Source organism: Leucopleurus acutus (genome assembly GCF_964270905.1).
Source record: "Leucopleurus acutus genome assembly, chromosome: 6".
NCBI lineage: Eukaryota > Metazoa > Chordata > Mammalia > Artiodactyla > Delphinidae > Leucopleurus > Leucopleurus acutus.
The window spans coordinates 68,404,161-68,423,806 of NC_139149.1; the positions used below are offsets into that span (position 1 = coordinate 68,404,161).

General features: G+C 35.8%; 1 protein-coding gene across 1 annotated transcript in view; it reads left to right on the plus strand.

Annotated features, from left to right (window-relative positions):
- The window catches only part of DNAJC10 (DnaJ heat shock protein family (Hsp40) member C10), a 62,118-nt gene that overhangs the window by 30,347 nt on the left and 12,125 nt on the right, over positions 1-19,646 (plus strand). Inside the window, exons 10-17 of the mRNA XM_082841554.1 lie at positions 3,361-3,404; positions 4,051-4,188; positions 6,159-6,248; positions 7,026-7,139; positions 8,688-8,802; positions 13,804-13,931; positions 14,228-14,344; positions 18,336-18,437. Of these exons, the coding sequence (XP_082697680.1) occupies positions 3,361-3,404; positions 4,051-4,188; positions 6,159-6,248; positions 7,026-7,139; positions 8,688-8,802; positions 13,804-13,931; positions 14,228-14,344; positions 18,336-18,437 (848 nt within the window). The remainder of the gene's footprint in view (positions 1-3,360; positions 3,405-4,050; positions 4,189-6,158; positions 6,249-7,025; positions 7,140-8,687; positions 8,803-13,803; positions 13,932-14,227; positions 14,345-18,335; positions 18,438-19,646) is intronic.

Here is a 19,646-nt window from a genome sequence, read left to right on the forward strand (position 1 = left end):
GCTCTTTTTGTCTTTAAGTTTTGCCATCTTAATTATATATCTTGTGGGTCTGTTCAGGTTCATCTTGTTTAGGACCCTTTGTGCTTCTTGTATCTGGATATCTGTTTCCTTCTTTAGGTTTGGCAAATTTTCAGCCATAGTTTCTTCAAATAAGTTTTTGATCCCCTTTTCTCTTCTCCTTCTCAAACCCCTATTATGCATAGGTTGGCACATTTTATATTATTTTATAGATCTTGTAAGTTCCTTTCATTTTTTTTTTTTTCACTTGTCTTTGTCTGCTCTTCTGATTGGGTGATTTCTATTATTCTGTCTTCCAGCTTATTCATTCTTCTGTGTCATTTAGTTAGCTGTACATTGCTTCTAGATTTCTTTTTATCTTAGAAATTGAATTATTTATCTATTTTTGATTTGTTCATCTTTGTAGTTTCTAGTTCCTTGTTACAGTGATATGCATTTATATTGATCTTTCTTAATTCATATAGCGTTTTTATAACCACCTTTTTGAACTTGGTGTCTGGTAGACTGGTGAGCTCTGTTTCATTATTTGTTTAGGGGATTTTTCTTGCTCTTTTAATTGGGAGTATTTCCTCTGCCTTTTCATTTTACTTAACTGTCTCTGTCTCTGAATTTAGGAGAAACGATTATCTATTATGGTCTTAAAGGGGTGTTTTTATGTGGTAGCATCCCTGTGTAGACTCTGTGTGGATGATGGACACCAGCCATGTCTTTCTTCGGGGTATGCTGGTCGTTATCACCTAGATAGGGGGTTTGGTTGGTTTTGAGGGATCTGAAGACTGTGCAGGGTGTGAGGTGGGACTTCCTCTTTGCTGCATAGCTGTTGCCGCCCTGTCAGGGACAGGGCCTGCTCCTCAGCTGTTGGAGTAAATGCCCTGTGGGTCGGGCTCAGTCAGGCTCCATTCCCCTTGAGTGGTGCTCTGCCCCGAAAGGAGGTGATTGCTGAAGCAAGTGAGGCCCATGGGCTCACAAAGGACCAGTACACCACCTCTGTAGGCATCTGAGGCTCCAGTCGGAACCAGCCCAAGTTCTCATCCCTTCTTCTGTTTATCCCAGACCTAGTGCAAGGTTGTGGCGTGGAGTGGGTGAGGCTGGGACATTCACTAGGCTGGGGCTGTGGGTTGGGGTGTAGTGGCTGCAGGAATTGAGGTGGCTGTGCTACCACCAGAGCACTGGGCTGACCCCGTGGCAGTCTTCTTCCAGACCTGTCTGCCCCAGCTCCAAGGCTAAGCTGCTGTGTGGAGTGGGTGGAGCCAGAGCATTGGCTCCACTGGGAGGCAAACTGCGGGGTGCTCCTGCGACACTACCTGAGCAAGTGCTGACAGTGGCCGCTTCCACTCCACCCAGATCACATCCCAGGACCCCAGTCTGTCTCTGCATAGCTAGACCAAGTCTTCTCCCAGGGCTTGGTTGGCCCAAATCTAGCACCAGGCTGTGGTATGGAGTGAGCGGGGCCGGGATGTTCAACCAGCTCGGATTGGGGAGTGTGGCCAAGTGGCAGCTGCCAGTGCAAAGCTCTCTCCGCCCTGATTTTTGGTAAGCCAGCACATGTGTACTCCTCATGAGTGGAGTCTAGGCTTCTCTAGCCCTTCATCTGTCCCAGCAGTTCTCCCGGCAGCCAAGGGCGCTTGTCTCCTCCTTGCAGGACCCCAGGACTGGAATGTCCAGCCTGTGGTTCAACCCACTTGCTCCCCACATTGAGGGTCTGCCGATGGCGACCTTCTCTTCCTTTCAGATCCATCTCAGATGGGGGTCCCAACCCTATGCCTTTTCCATCCTACCTGGTTATATGGAAATCTTTCTTGCAGCCTTGGTTGTGTAGGAGTTCTGCCATTTTCCAGTTAGTTTTCCATGAGAATTTTTCCACATGTAGATGTATTTTGGGTATGTTGTCAGGGGAGATGAGCTCCATGTCTTCCTACTCCATCATCTTGATCTCTCCTCTACAGTTATTAATTTCTTAAAGTATCATATGGTTTATATTCAATGGGCAAATTTTTCAGCTTAATTATACTTATGGTAAATTATACCATCAGATAGCTATAAATGTTTTTGACACTTCAAAAAAATAATTAGTTGTTGACAGATATAACCCTCACAAAATAATAATTTTTTGCAGTTACTGACTTTCCCTCATATGTATTCATTTCAAAAATGTACATGTTTGCCTCATAAAAGTATATATTTGGGGGACTTCCCTGGTGGTCCAGTGGTTAAGACTCCACACTCCCAATGCAGGGGACACAGGTTCAATCCCTGGTTAGGGAACTAAGTAAGATGCCACATGTCATGTGCTGCAGCCTTAAAATACATATATATATATATATATATATATATATATATATATATATATATTGAAGATGATAACTTTCCGTTTCTAGGACCCTTTCCCCTAGTAAATTAAGTTGGAAGTTCAGTACCCTACACAAACGTAAACTGTATTCAAGCAATAAGATTGGTTAAAAATTGGTCCTAGTGTTAGAAAGTATCCTAATTAATGAATGCATTTTCATATGTTTAATCCCAACATGGATCTTTTCCCCATACTTCACCTCTCAGCCTTTATGCTGCTGTGTTGGAAAGGTATTGCCTTGCAGATAAAATCAGCCACTCACCTCATGGGGTAAGGCCCATCTTAGGAATGTATTGCCTTGCAGCAAAAATCACCCTTAAACTTAGTCTGTCATTGAGGGGTTTTCCCTCATTTTGGCTTAATGCACATGTTTCTCTCCATTCCACACATAAGGAAAACTTTTAAAGCTTTGTGACATTATTTTACTTTTACCATAGGTAGATTGATTTTTCCTATCCCCATGAGCTCTGTGATGCTGCATCTCCCTTTCTTCTAAATCTATCTCATTGTGTCGTAGCATTCATATTTATAGGACTTACATAAAAATGGTGAAGAAGCTATTCTAAGATTGTATTTTAAGGATTCTGCACATACTGTTATTTATCAAATAGGCATTACATTTTATTACCCCAAATCATGAGATCCCTTGGATAAAGGGGACTGTTGATAGGAGGAGACATTTGAGAATAAGTTCCTAAAGAGGTACTTGCGAGGGAATTCCTTCTTTTTTTTTTTAGCTGGAAATCCTGAGAAACTAAGGGGAGAGAATAAAAGACTAAGGAGAGGGAGGGGAGGGGTAGGGAGAGAAAAGGGGACGGGAGGGAGAAGAATGAGACATTGACCTCTATGTCTACCTAGTAAATAAAAGTCTCAGTATTTACCAGCACAGCCCAATTAATTGCCTAAGAATCAACATGATGGTCTGGGGGAACAGCTAATGAAAGTACAGACTTAAGCTGAAATTGCCTCATAAGTCTTTTTTCCCCCACCAGATTGTTTGACTTCACAGACACGTCTCAGGTTAAGTGGAATGTTGGTAAGCATCAATTACTTTGTAAAATTGTATCACCATGTTAAGAAACACATTTAAAAACTGATTCCAAATATTTTCTTTGGTGGTTTCTTAAACATTTATCTCACTTATTTGTAATCTTTCTTGTTTTCTGATAAATGTATTCATAGCTGTAAGTTTCTTTCTAATTAATTAGCTGTGTTCAATACATTTTAACATGTGGTGTTTTCGTTATCATTCACTTCTAAGTATTCCATTAGAGTTCCTCTTTAACCAGAAAGTTATATATTAGTGTTTTTGTCATTTCTAAACATTATTTTTTGTCGTTTTGTTATTTTATTTATTTAGTCTCATCATATTATGGTCAGGGAGTGCAGTCTGTGTGTTGTTGATACTTTAACACTATTGAAGCTGCCTTATGGGTTGGGAGTTTGCCACTTACGAAGATTGTTAATGTTCTGTGTATGCTTGAAAATGTTTCCAATGTAAGGTGTAATTTTTATACATATTAGATTAAATTTATTAATCATGTTATTCAAATCTGCATCATTTTTGAGTGTTCTTTTTAAAAGTTTAATGAATAGTAGGAAAGTTGTGTTTTTGCTAAATATAAATCCTTTTAACTTTTTCTTCCACTTACAACACGATATTTTGTTTCTTTCCATTTTAGGATGGTCTTGTTAATGTAGGATGGATGGACTGTGCCACCCAGGACAACCTTTGTAAAAGTTTGGACATTACAACAAGTACTACTGCATATTTTCCTCCTGGAGCCACTTTAAATAACAAAGAGAAGAGTGGTATTTTGGTATGAATCACTTATTCAAATACATCATTTTGTAAACAATGAGCAAAACAAGGAACGAGTTTATATCACCTGATTATAGGACACTTAATTATTTAGAATATTTAATTTCTGGGATTCTGTTTAATATTTCAGTTTATAAAGTTAAGCTATAAGGATTATTTTTAAACTGGCATAAACCATTACAGTTTTAAAAACCCAAAGGTATGGAATACATTCTTAGGTTAAATGAATATTTATTGGTTTCCATTTATTTGTGTATTTTCTAATGTTAAAATATAGATCATTGGTAGGTTTAGATGGAATCTGGTATCTGTTTTTTTAAAGCACCCTGTTTGATTCTGGTGTAGACTCAGTTTGGCAGTCTACTGGTGTGGTTCACATTCCTAATTTTATAAATGAGGAAACTGAGGTTCAAGATAGTTGTCAAGGAGCTGAGACAAATACTGGCATATCGGATAGGTCCCTAGAGAACCCACAAAGAAAAACAGACTGATAGAAGACAGACTACCTTTAGTTTTCTTTTCTGTATTTTAATTTTTGATATAAAACAGCAAGCTCAGATATGATCTTAGGAAACATAAATGAGTGATATTAGAAATGTGACAACACAGAGTGACGAATTAGCAGTCCCTGTCCCTCCTAAAAGCATTCAAGTTTTAAAAAATGTAAAACACTATGCCAGCTAAATATGTCTGGCAGGTGAAATTCAGAGGCTGGACAGTACCCTTCTAGATGTAACTGCCAAATTTTACTCTAAAACAAACAGGTTTATAAGAGGTTCTACTGGATTTGTAACTTACATATTTATATAAGCTGTTATGGGAGTATTTTTAGTAAAATCTTCATGAATGTGACTAAAGTGAATGAGCTTATAGTACTGAGACATGAAAGTCTTCTGTTCTGGCCTTTTAAGCCCTTTGGTAACAAGTTATTTCATAGATTTTTTGGGAATATGCTATAGATTTTTTTTTAAGCTGAAAATTGAGTTTTCTGTACTTACGTTATAGATATTGTTTCTATTGATTATTCTCATGTCAAACACAATTAAACTGTGAATACAGTGGTAGTTCCGACAAGTTTTTAATGGAGTTTTAGATCTTTCAAGTAATATATGAATTTCAAATAGTTTATTATAATTAAAGATATACAATAAACTGTTTCATCAACCCCTGTATACATTTTCTTGATGTAACTATTGCTGCACTCTGTAATAGCAGCTGCTTCCATGAGAATTAGAAGAGCAAAGAGAGTTCTATGAGAAAAATATGCTGAGGATAAAATATGGACAGAAATAAAGAAGGTTTGTTAGAATTGAGATGTGTCTATTTCAGTTGTTTTGTTTTAAATAAGAGACCTAGATCTAAAATATATTTAATTTAAAATATATCTTTTATATATATACATTTTACTCTGTAAAACTCCTAAGTGGTTTGGTTTTGGTACATTATTTCTAAAAATCTCTATAATAAAGTCCATTCCAGTTTTCCAATAAGTTTTTCTTAATTCCTATTGATAGGGGTATGAAGCATCTTAGATCACCAAATATTCTAGTGTTTTAACAAGAATTCGTAAAGCATTGGCATTCTGTAAAACATGTTAGCATTAAAATTAAACTGAACATACCATAGCTTTTTCCCAGTGAGCCAGAGGTCACTCCAGGTTATTTTGAGGATTATCGTAGAATATGCAGCATAGTTAATAGAAAATTCCAGGTAATGAAACATCTAATAATGAAATTTATTTTACATCACTGTTTTTTAAAGAAACAACCCAGTTTAATAATTGCCACAATATGATACACTGTCGTTTTCTTTTTTTTTGGAAAAGGACAACATTTAGGATAATTAGCTTAAAAACTGTGTAACTTCTATGATTTTTTTCCTTAAAAGTTCTTTCTCTGAAAACTGAAAAACTAAGATACTAAAATAAGTGAACGTTGATTAAAAAGATTACGATTCTCTTACTTCTAGTTTCTTAATTCATTGGATGCTAAAGAAATATATTTGGAAATAATGCATAACCTTCCAGATTTTGAACTACTTTCGGCAAACACACTAGAGGTAATTTTTTTTTAATAATAAATAGTATTAAATGTTGGTAACATTTCAGAACTTAACATTTTAAAATCAGTGTTAGTTTTATTCATTTTGGAAAAGAAGTAGCAGTTTCAAAGGACTTATATATATATCAGTTGGTTCTAGGTTGAACTCTAATGCCAGGGTTGCTGGCGTTGCAGCTTCAGTGTGGATCTGTAGTTTTGGAAACCTAACTAGTCCTGAAGGTAGGCTGCAGGAGGTGCACCAGAAAAGGCAAGATTTTGATCACAAAGCAACTTTGGATCTGATCTGGAACTCTTTGTTCTCGCTTACAGAACTATCTGTATTGTTCACTGAGAATTAAGAAGCAACTTTAGAAATATTCAGTTTGTAGTAGAGTCAATTATTTTTTCTACTTTTTGATCCCAGAGTGTTCTAAGTCTATATCCCTACCAAACTTTTTGTTAAACCTGAAGAAATCTGACTTCCCCACCTTTCAGCTTTTTGGCTCTGTGTTGTGGAAATCATACTTTTTCCTGGCACAGTCATCGTCTTTAAGATTTTATGATTTAGTGACTCTCTTCTTTGTGTAATATTATATAATTGATTTATATAGCATTATTACAAATAAACTACAAAATAAGAATATGACTGGGTCTGAATTTTAGACAATATTTTGAAATAATGGGTAGGATAGTTAAAATTAAGTCAAAGAAATAGAAATTATTGATAGAACTCTTAGGATTTCCCATCTCTCATGTTTCTTTTCCTTTATCACTTTCTTCTTTAATCACTTTTAAGGATCGTTTGGCTCATCATCGGTGGCTCTTATTTTTTCATTTTGGAAAAAATGAAAATTCAAATGATCCTGAGTTGAAGAAGCTAAAAACTCTACTTAAAAATGAACATATTCAAGTAAGAAAAGTGTATTCTGCCTAGCCTTCTGCTTACGTGCTCTCTTCTTAATTTAGTACATAAAGTTATGTTTTAAATAACATAAAAATGTTTATTTGAAATTCTAGGTTAAGAAACCCCTAAATGCCTTTGTTCTTCTGTTGCGTTTTCTTTTTTGTATTAAAAGTTAAAATCATATCCGAAAAAGGTTAACCTTCATTTCTTTTGGGTAGTTGGTATGTGATAAATCTGTATGATAGTTTTTCTGGAATGCATACTATAGAATAGGATATCTTTCCCTTTTTTAAATTCTTATTTCTTTATGTAAGTAATTTCATATTCATTATTTTAAATTAGCATATATAAATAAGCACTAAAATGAATTAAAGTAGATGCCTAAAAATTATCCACATTTTCTCCACTGTTAATAAACCTACTAAGAATTTACTGTTATAACCTTTCAAGCTTTTTAAGTGTGGGCATATGTATGTGTGTGCACATATATGCATATTGTAATGGCCATTGTAATAGACATACATGTAAATTTATATGTATGCTTTTTAATCAAATTAGATTCACTAAATTCTCTTTTGTAAAATTTTCCATTTAGTGATATAAATTTTTCCACATACCAGTGTAATATATATGTGTATATGTGTGTGTGTGTGTGTGTGTGTGTGTATGTAAATGTATCAGTCATCGTCCTAAAGACCAAGCAGTATTTCACTGTATGGTTACACCATGATTGTTTGACAAATCCTCTTTTACTGGTGACTTTGTTTCCATTTTTATATCAAAAAGATATACTGCAAAAATGCAGTATGAGGAATTTTTTGAACCAAGGTTATATATTTTCTTCAAAGTTTTTTATCCTCATTACCAGTCTTCCAGGAAGTTTATATCAGTTTATATTCTTACTGACAGCATGTAAGTGACCATTTCTCTATACCAGTGCCAGCCCTCGTATTATCATTCTTTATAATTAGCACTGTCCTGATAGGCCAAAAGTGATTTGTTAATAATACTCATTTTCATTTATTTGCTTTCTACTTTATTTTCCATGTATGTCTCTGGCCCATTTTCTTTCTCCTGATAGGATGTTCATATTTTTATTTCTTAATAGATCCTTTGTCTTAAATGCTACAAATATTTGTTTTATCATTTGCCCACTGGATTTTTTTTCCATACCATATGAAAATGTGAACCTTTTTCTTTATTATTTCTGCTTGTAGGGTCTCTCTTAAGACGTTCTCTCTTTCCCCCACCCCACGATTATATAAATATTCTCTACATTTTTAGAAGGGTGGTTTCTTAAACAACTTAATATTTTCTTGGAAATTTCCTCTCAGGTTTTTGAAATCTCTAGGAGGCATTTTTTTTTATAACTAAATTTAGTTTCAGTATTAAATGTAAATTAATTAGTTCTGTCTCTTACTTTCATGGTCCATTAACTTCTGTTTAGAAGCTGTGTTGTTATAGCAATGTCATTTTTGGATTATCCTTATGAATATTTAACTGAATGGGTAAGATTTTATTTTCAACGGATTAAACCTTCTCTTTATACTTTAGGTTGGCAAGTTTGACTGTTCCTCTGCACCAGACATCTGTAGTAATCTCTATGTTTTTCAGCCATGTCTAGCAGTATTTAAAGGACAAGGAACTAAGGAATTTGAAATTCATCATGGTAAGAAGGGAAAAAGTGATAAAAATTTCTCAATTTTCAAATAGTAATTCTTAATTCTACTTTTTAACCTTGTTTTATACGGACATGATTATGAAAAATAACTTTGTTCTCACTTATTAGTAAATTTGTTTCTTGTGGGGAAAGATATTTTGAATTAAATATAGTTGTTTTATCTTCTTTACTGTTTAAAATAAATCCCTTTTTTCTCCCCAATATTTTGATCACTGTTTCAGTAAGAGCTCTGATGACTTGTCAGGCTAGTAAGGAATTTCAGGTTTTGTCTTGTTGACAAAAATAAGAAACACCTAGTTTCCATTTCAGTATGCCAAATGTAGCATCTCAATCATTAGGGGCAATTTCTAGACATTGTTTTGGATTTTTCAAACACTAGATGACCAGACATCTCCATTAACTGCTTTGTTATCTCTCTTGAATTTATATTTCTGCATTTCACCTTGTTTGGGACTTTAGCCCTGCATCCTGAAAGTACAGTTCCAATTCCTAGGGTTTGGAATACATCATTGTCCCTGTCCTAAAAAAGGTCAAATGTAGCAAAAGAGAGACATAAACTACTGACTATAACACAGTTAGTAAATAACAGATATTGATAACTATGCCTGTTACATGACAAGCACTCTTTTAGGTGTTAGGAATGCAAAATTATAAGACATGGACTCTGCTCTCAAGAAGCTTAAAATATCTAGTGGTGGGTGAGAGGAGGGAGATTTATAAGAAAATATGAAAAACATTGTAATAGTCATTATGTATGAATTATAAGATTAAATAAAGAGACTTTTGCATAGTACAGGTCAGGAGGTGATCTTTGAATTAAAATGACATTTGAATACTCAATTTCCCAAAGCAAATAAGAGAAAAACAAGTGAGGCCCTGTAGACTGAAGGAATTCTGTGAGCAAAGACTTGACAAGATAAACTTAACAGTAACTACTGTTCATTCAGTACTTTTTATAAATGAGATGTTTTTCTAAAAGAATTTGCATATTGTGCATATCCATCTTTATCTTCACAACAACCCAGCAAGGGAGAAAACTGAGGCTCAGAAAGATAAAGTAACTTGCCCATGACAACCAGTAATTGGTCAAGGTAGATTTTGTATCCAAGTGTGTCTGACTCCAAAGCCTATGCTTATAGCCACGCTAAACTATGCCACCTCCTGAAAGTGCTGGAAATGACCCAAGTTTTAATAATGGAGTTCTGTTCCTCTGAAATATTTCTCAGATTCCCCCTCGCTGCCTTATTTCAGGTCCATCATCTCCTTCATCTTCTTTAATATTCTCCAATATAATTGTCTCATAGCATTTTCTCTTTACAATTAATTACTTGTTTTATCTGCAGATTTATTACCCTAGAATACCTAGAACATTCACATGTCACTTTTTTGCCTTGAATCTCCTGATCTCTTTTAGAATAAACTTCAGATTCCTTAGCATAGGAGCAATGACTTCGTCTTGCTCACCACTGTATTTCCAGCACCTAGGATGCTGGTGCATAGTAGCTCAGTAAATAGTTGTCAGATTAATAGGGTACATGCACTCTCTGCCTCTGCCTGTTTTTCCAGCCTCATCTCCCACCTCTGCCCCTCCAAATAATCTTAGCTCCGCTACTTGTAGATCACTGAAAATGTTCTTTCACTCCTATGCCTTTACACAAGATTTTTTTCTTGCTCCTGCATTGTAATCATTTCTTCCTGCCCCTCAAAATATTTAGCAAACTCCCAGTCACCCTTCAAAACTTTGCATAAAGCATTTTCTCCCTGTAATATACCATGAATACCCAAGTACTTCCTTTTGTATTTTGTCACTAACTTTATAGTGTAACTTGTATTATTTCTTTGTATTTAAATAGGTGTTGAGTATTGTATTTAAATAGGTGTTTATTATGAACATTATGAACTAGTAGAGAAAACAGACAAGTAGGTGGTCAACTTTTAAAATATCTGAAGTGAGGAGTATTATCTATTTCTGAGTAATAAATTACCCCAAAACTTAGCAGCTTAAAACAACAAACATTTATTAACTCACACAGTTTTTGGTGTTCAGGATTCTGAGAAAAGCTTAGCTGAGTGGTTCTGGCTCAGGTTTTCTCATGAGGTTGCAGTCAGGGTGGGTAAGGACTACAGCCATCTGAAGGTTAGACTGAGGCTGGCAGATTTGGTTCCAAGCTGACTCATGGCATAGTCAGGAGGCCCCAGTTCCTTACCAGGTGGGCCTCTCTGTATGGCTACTCACTTCTCAGAATGACTTACGAGAGAGAGAGAGAGAGAGACACACACACACACATACACACACACAAGCAATGATAATCTGATCTCAGATAATAAAAACCGTCACATCCACCAACCCTGGTACAGCAATGGTATGAGTACCTGAGGTAGGGATCATTGGAGGCTATCTTGGAGACTGACTACCATAAGAGAGAAGTATGGGTTGCACTTAGGCAGAACATATAGATGGAATAATTTTCTGAGGTTAGAGAAAGCAAGCTCTTCATTGAGATCTAAAGTAGAAGTAATGGTTATACAAATAAAGAGGTGTTAAACACATTCCAACCCCAGGAACCAGCAAATGTATTCATGGACTCTGAAATAAAAGGGTACCTCATTCATTCTTAGAAAGCAAGAATTTCAGGATAACTGGAATGTTGAGTGTGGAAGGGAATGAGACTTGAGGCTTGGGAGGGCACCAGGGGTCCAAATTATGTGTTTCCTCTGTCAGGTAAAGTAATTTGGACTCTATCCTGGAGGCAAAGCAGAGGGATTCATGGATTTAAGCAGAGATATGATTGAACTAGTTCTACATTTTAGAAAGGCGGCTGGCTGCCTAGAATGGATAGAAACAAAAATTGGACGAAAGGAGAGCAGGTAGAAGCCTGATGCAGTCATTTATGTAAGAGGAGACGGCTACCTTATCTAAATAGTGGTAATGTGGATGAAAAGAAGTGGACAGAGTTTTTAAATACCAAGAATACAAATCAGTATAACTTGATGATTGTGGGGGGTTTTGCTTTTGTGGGGGGGGGGGGTTTTTTTTTGGCTGCATTGGGTCTTTGTTGTTGTGTGCAGTCTTTCTCTAGTTGCGGTGACCAGGGACTGCTCTTCATTGCAGTGCATGGGCTTCTCATTACAGTGGCTTCTCTTGTTGTGGAGCACTGGATCTAGGGCGTGCAGGCTTCAGTAGTTGTGGCTCACGGGCTCTAGAGCACAGGCTCAGTAGTTGTGGTGCACGGGCTTAGTTGCTCCACAGCATGTGGGATCTTCCTGGACCAGGGATTGAACCTGTGTCCCCTGCATTGGCAGGCGGATTCTCAACCACTGTGCCACCAGGGAAGCCCCAATGATTGTGTTTAGATTTTAGATGTGGGGGAATAAGAAAAGGAAACCCAAGCTTCTGACTTGGTGAATTGGCAGCTGAGTGACTGATTGCACCATTCCGTGAGGAAGAGAACCCTGGGGGAGGAGGTGCCATGGAGTAGACACCCCCAGTTCACAGTGGAATATAGGCCTGGTCCTTAGGAGAAGAGTTTGGGCTAAAGCAGTAGGTACAAATGATCATCATATCAATGGTAATTGAAGCCTTGGGTGAGTATGAGCTTGTCAAAAGTGCATAGAGAGACAAAATCAGGGCCCTATGGGTCACTTTTAAGGGACTGTCAAAGATAGAATTCATGAAGCAATTCAAGCAGCAGCAGCTAAAGAGTGAGAAAAAAGCAGGAGAATGTGGTGTCATTTTCACTTTATTTAAATATTTATGAAAATCTCTCTCTTCTACTGGCCTGTGAACTCCTTAAGGAGAAGGTCTGTATCTTTTTTAATTTTGCATGCACTATGGCATTTAAAACAGGACCTGACACATAATAGGTGCTTGACTTAATATTGACTATCGAGTCAATAAATCAGAGGGCACATGGGAAAATGGACTATGTGCTGGTCCTAAGAAAGCTATTATTTGCCAAGGAGTATGTATATATATATGTGTGTGTGTATATATATATATATATTTTTTTTTTTTTTTTTTCTTTTGCGGTACTCGGGCCTCTCACTGCTGTGGCCTCTCCCGTTGCGGAGCACAGGCTCCGGATGCACAGGCTCAGCGGCCATGGCTCACGGGCCCAGCCGCTCCGCGGCATGTGGGATCTTCCCAGACTGGGGCACGAACCCGTGTCCCCTGCATCGGCAGGCGGACTCTCAACCACTGCGCCACCAGGGAAGCCCTAAGGAGTATATTCTTTAGGCAGTGGTCTTTAAGCAAGGGGACAGCATGATCAGATCAATGTTTTTGTAACTTGCCTGTGGTAGCAATGTAGAAAATGAATTAGTTAAGGAAGGCAGAACAGAAAGACCAGCTTGGTTATTTCAGTAGGTCAGACTAAATTTAGGCAGTAGCCTAAATTGGGGTTGGAGATGGTAGGAGATGGAGCTATGATACAAAGAAAGAAGGCAAGAATAACTCCAGGAAATCTTATTTAGGCACCTAGTGGATGATTATGCCATTGCCAAGGTAGGGAAGGTGAGAAAAGGGCAAGTTTAGGGGAAAATAGCTCAACATCAATTTGGATATATTTTGTTTAAAATGTTTATATGACATCAGTAAATATTTCCACTGGGCAGTTGGTAATACAGGTTTTGAATTCATAAGAGAAGTCTAGGTTGAAGAAACAGATTTAAGAGGCTGTAACAGTAGTTCAGGTAAGCAAAAAGAACTTGACACTGCAAGGAAATTATTCTGCCTCAGAGGATGAAGGAACTTTTCAAAGAGATCTTGACATTTTATCTGATCCTCTAAGAAACAGAGTAAAGGAAAGGTTTCTCCTGGCAGAGCAAACCTATGTGTATATAGTATACATAACACTAAAACCTCAACAAAATCAATTTGTTAATAAGTTTATCTTCTCTTTAATATTTCAAGTACAAAAGCTTTGAAATGTCTCTATGGATAAAAAGACAGAATGTAGATTTTAATTTTTCTCTTTCTCTGTTTCAAAGGAAAGAAGATTCTTTATGATATACTTGCCTTTGCCAAAGAAAGTGTTAATTCTCATGTTACCACACTGGGACCTCAAAATTTTCCTGCCAATGACAAAGAACCATGGCTAGTTGATTTTTTTGCCCCTGTAAGTTATGTTTATCTGTCAAATTTCGATATTGTCATTTTCTCTTGTCGCAGCAAAAAAACATTTTCTGGGTAACCTTGAACCATGAATATTAGAATCATGTTGCTCAGTTTGGCCACTGCCACGTATTCTAGGAAAGGCTGATATACTTGCCCCTCCCCTCCAAGGACTGAGACTATAAATGCATAAGATTTGTAACTAAGTATGGTTTGTCTTACTTAGAATTTGCTTGTTGTAAAAATGGTGTTTTTTTGTTTCATTTGGCTCAGTGCTCATGAATATTTTTTCTTTCATAGTGGTGTCCACCATGTCGAGCTTTATTGCCAGAGTTACGAAAAGCATCAAAGCATCTTTACGGTCAGCTTAAGTTTGGTACATTAGATTGTACAGTTCACGAGGGACTCTGTAACATGGTAAGGCAAAGTACAAAAAATTTATTCTAATTAATGTTTTTGTAAAATGTTTTGGCAGCCTAATGTTAAAGCAATAAAATAACTTTCAAATGTACATCTAACATTTAGAGTAGTAACAAATTATTTAAAGAAATAACTTCAACAAAATGATATAAAATTATGATTGGACTAAATGTAAATAGATAATATGTGGTTCAATGTAGACAGGGTCTTATTTATGAAACTCAGAAAAATATTTAGTTGACTTGATAAAATACATGATTATTCGATTTTTCAATTATTTAAGATTTTTTTAACTTAATATTACCTTTTGGTGGTCTATAGTTTTTATTCTTTGTCTTTTAAGTGTAGTTAATAGAAATTAAACAAGCTTCTTAACTTTTGTTTACATACAACATATTTTCTTAGGTTAATAAATACTCTTCAGTTTAGGAAGAACTAGAAATTATAAAATATCCTTGGGGGGAAAAAAACCTAAATCAAGCCTCCCAATATCAGTGTATAGGAAATCCAATGACAGAGGAACATGTCAAGTGACACCAGGTACATACAATCTTCAAGTCCCAGCATGTAGAGAACTTTACAGGACAAACACCAGTTTATTGGATATATACATTGAAAGAAGGAAAAAAGAGATGAAAAGACTTACAAGACATATCATTCAAATGCAGTGTCTAGGCCTTGTTTGGATGCAGTTCAAATAAACTCCAGAAAAAAAAAATAGAGATAATTGGGGAAACTTGAACACTGGATATCGGATGATTTTAAGTAATTATTATGATGAAGATATACAGATGGCCAACAGGCATATGAAAAGATGCTCAACTCACTAACTATTAGAGAAATTAAAACCACAATGAGGTATCACCTCATACCAGTCAAAATAGCTGTCATCAAAAAGTCTACAAACAATAATAAATGCTGGAGAGGGTGTGGAGAAAAGGAAACCCTCGTACACTGTTGGTGAGAATATAAATTGGTGCAGCCACTATGGAAAACAGTATGAAGTTTCCTTAAACTAAAAATAGAGCTGCCATGTGATCCAGCAACCCACTCCTGGATATATATCCAGAAAAAGCAAAAACTAATTTGAGGAGATTTGTGCACCCTGGTGTTCACAGCAGCACTATTTACAATAGCCAAGACATGGAAACAACCCAAGTGCCCATCAACAGACAGTTGGCTTAAGAAGGGGGGTGTGTGTGTGTGTGTGTGTGTAATATTACTCAGCCATTAAAAAGAATGAAATATTGCCATTTTCAGCAACATGGATGGACCTAGAGAGTTTTATACTTAGTGAAGTCAGTCAGACAGAGAAAGCCAAATATTATGTGAAATCACCTACATGTGGAATCTAAAAAAATACAGATGTATATACACAAAACAGAAACAGGCTCACAGAAACTTACCATTACCAAAGCTTGCAAGGGGGACAGATAGGGGTATGGGATTAACAGATACACGCTACTATACATAAAACAGATAAGCAACAAAGACTTACTGTATAGCACAGGGAATTATATTCAATATCTTGTAATAAGCGCTAGTGGAAAATAATCTGAAATATATATATATAAAACTGAATCATTTTGCTGTACAATTGAAACTAAATATTGTAAACTATACCTCAATTTTTTTAAAAAAAGAATGTGTTTTAAAAACATAATAGAGGGCTTCCCTGGTGGCGCAGTGGTTGAGAGTCCGCCTGCCGATGCAGGGGACACGGGTTTGTGCCCCGGTCCAGGAAGATCCCACATGCCGCGGAGTGGCTGGGCCCATGAGCCATGGCTGCTGAGCCTGCGCGTCCGGAACCTGTGCTCTGCAACACAGGGAGAGGCCACAACAGTGAGAGGCCCACACACCACAAAAAAAAAAAAAAAAAAAAAAGGCAAGCATAATAGAAGTAAATGTAGGGTGAAATCTTTATGCATCTGTGTGAGGAATAATTTCATTCCACACAGACATGCATGCCTGTGTAGGCACACATACACTAAGGATAAAAATTATGAATGGGAATGAATTTGGCTACGTTAAATGTTTAAAACTATTTTCAAAGAAAGAGACATTATAAAGTCAAAGCAAACAACAGAGTGAGGAAATATTTGCAGCATATATAACTGACAAAACCTTACTGTCCAGAATATTTAAAGACTACAAATCAATTTTTTTTAAATAGAAGAAAAATGAGAAAGTGTACAGAAATTTTGTAAAGGAGGAAATTCAATAAATATGGAAAATGTTCGACTTCACTAGTCATCAAGAAAGTACAAATTATAGCAATAGTCATACACCCCATCCATCAAATTTTTTTTTAAGTTTAGCTGACAGTAGCAAGTACATGAATAAATTAATTATCCAGTCACAGAGTGGAATAACCATAGAGGACTTAAAACTAGATCTGTCTTTACCAGCATGGGTAAATCTCAAGAATATAATGAAAAAAGCAGGTTGCAGAATAGTATAGAGTATGATGAAATTATAGAAAGTTTATTTATAAGTGCTGAAACATTACAGTATACTGCTTAGGGATACATATGCATGTAGCCAAAGTGTAAAACATCAGTGGATTGGATACGTGCTCTTTCCTGGTGTCAGGGAGGAAAGGAAATGGGATCAAGAAAGAACTTTCAACAGTCTGCCAGAATGGCAGAAAAGTTAACCATCTTTAAATGTAGCAGAGGTATACGTGAGTGTTTGTTAGATTATTCTCTTTTCATTATGTTTGAAATTTCATTAAAATAAGTTTTAAAAATGAAATAAATAAGGCCTTTCTTTGGTTTTGAATGCCTTGTATGCAACTTTAAAAAGGTGCTAAGCAAAGATAAAATATTGTGATAAACTAATTAATTTGAATTCCTGTAGTTTTTCTACTTTTAATCCCAACTTTTAAATATCCTATAGATAATTAAGCAGAGTTTAAAGATTTAAAACTATTGCATCAAATTCAGCTGGAATAGAGGTCAGGATTCACTACTCAATAATTGGTTAACTTGACCAAGTCAGTTAGCCTCTCAGTACCTCAGTTTCCTCATCTATAAAGTTGACTTAGTAATTTTAGCTTCTGAATAGAATTGTTGTGAGGAACAGATGAGAAACTCCACATGTCACTGCCAAAAAGGGGCTCAGCACATAATAAGGACTTGTCAAATGTTAGATAAAATTATTGTTTTGTTCATCTAATGGGTTATTTGTGCTCATTTATGAAAGTTTGATAAATGTTTCCATTGTTTTTTCTAAAATTATTTTTGAATCCTAGTCAAAGATTCCAATTTGCTAATGAGTGCTTTTCAACTTTGAGGATACAAAGTTCAGCTACAGCAAATCCACAGATAGGGATCTCTTTATAACTTTTTAAAAAAATAAATAAGAAAAACTTTAGAGAAGTGCTTCCTGGATTAGTGTTCATACTAATTCTGAGGAGGAAATTATAGTATTTTTTACCATAAAAGCTGAATTGAGCAAAGAATAAAAAGTGACCTCATTTTTAGGGCATGATTCATAATTCTTTAACCTAAAATATGGTTCTATACACATGAATTATTAATTTATTTCCTTATTCTTGCTGTTATTATTTCCTTGATTTTTCTTCTACTTCTAAACAAATTGGAGTGTTTATTATGGTATTAAAAAAAAAAACACTCAAGCTAGAGATTAGTCTGCTCTTTACATCCTCATACACCTTGGTTCAGGAGAGCAGAAGAGGACCAAGCTAATAATTACCCATACTCACCTCTCAGTGTTTCAGTGCCTGTGGATTTTATGGCTAATGGAGTAACTATAAATAAGGATCAGATACTCAGGAGTACAACAATAAATCTATTTCCTTTGCTAAATCTGGCCAGGCTAAAATTTTTCAGTCACGAGCAGTTTAGCAATGAGTTTTTAAAATCTTGTTGTTGTTACTTAAATAAAGGCAAGCTGGTTATGAATTTGAAACAATTGGGTAAAGTGTATAAAATCTTTGTTTAATTTGTATTCTCATTCCTAACAGTATAACATTCAGGCTTATCCAACAACAGTGGTATTCAACCAGTCCAACATTCATGAATACGAAGGACATCACTCTGCTGAACAGATCTTGGAGTTCGTAGAGGTATTTTAAGTTATAGCCTGTGGCTATAAATCCTTCCATGTATGTTTACACTTTGTATGAATATTTGATAATGTTTAATAATAGGATTTGTTCTTTTTATGCCAAAACATTTTCTGACAACATTAATTTGTTAAATTTTCTACTCTTTTAAATATTATAGACTTATTTTCAGAGTTCATAGCAAGTATATGTTTTGTATGTTACCTAGTATAGTGCTTTGTACTTATGGACACATTTATTAACACATGAAATTGTAACTTTTACATAAAGCCTTGTCACCCCCTTTCCCTGTTTTCTCAGGTAGAATTACCACAGATTATTTCTTTTCAGTCTCATACAGATGAGATAGCAGTGAGCCCCATTCTTGTATAATTCCAAGAAATATGTAGCTAAGGACAGTCTTACCCCAACCGCCAATGGAGGGCTTCTTCAAGCCCAGGCAGCTTATGCCGAGCCTGCTGTGTTATTAGCCCAGAAGTGCTCTACATCTACAACATCTCCTTTTTTCTCACTAATGGTCTTAATTGACTAAAATAGTTACAGGGGAACTGCTAAGAAAGAAATGAACAATTCTAGCTTATTATCCGTGCAGTGACCATTCTACTTTCTGTCCTGCTCATCTCTCCCTCCTCCTCCAAAGTAATAGTGTTTTGTTTTGTGTTGTTTTTAATTGTTTCCCCAGGGAAGCGAACATCTTCATTAGTATTACCCAATCATGATAGACTGAAGCTCTGTTAAAACAGTATTTGGAGCAAGTGATCTGAGGTTGTGCAGTATCTCGTCAGAATGTCACAAAAATAGAATAGTAGGCTTTCCATAAATAATTAAAGGGTCATTTCCAAACCGATTATTGGTTCCAAAAAGAACTATATGGCCTGTGTAGACATCTGGGCAGCTCTTGGAACTCTTGCCTCATCTACCTCTATCCTTAATTAAAGTTGCCTCTTTTCTCTACCTAAGATGATTTTAGTGATGTATAAAATAAGAAAATATACCTTGATTTAATAAGACTGATTGGCAAAATCCAAACTTAAAAAATAAATTAAGGATCATTTCTTTTTAAAATAATTCACTATAGATTCTCTTTATATATCCTAATGTATCTTTTGATTATTCAGAAACAGGAACCTTTCTAAATGACATATACCAACAATTTGCCAAGAATATATGAACTACTCCTTTTTATATCTGTTACAATGAACGCTGTAT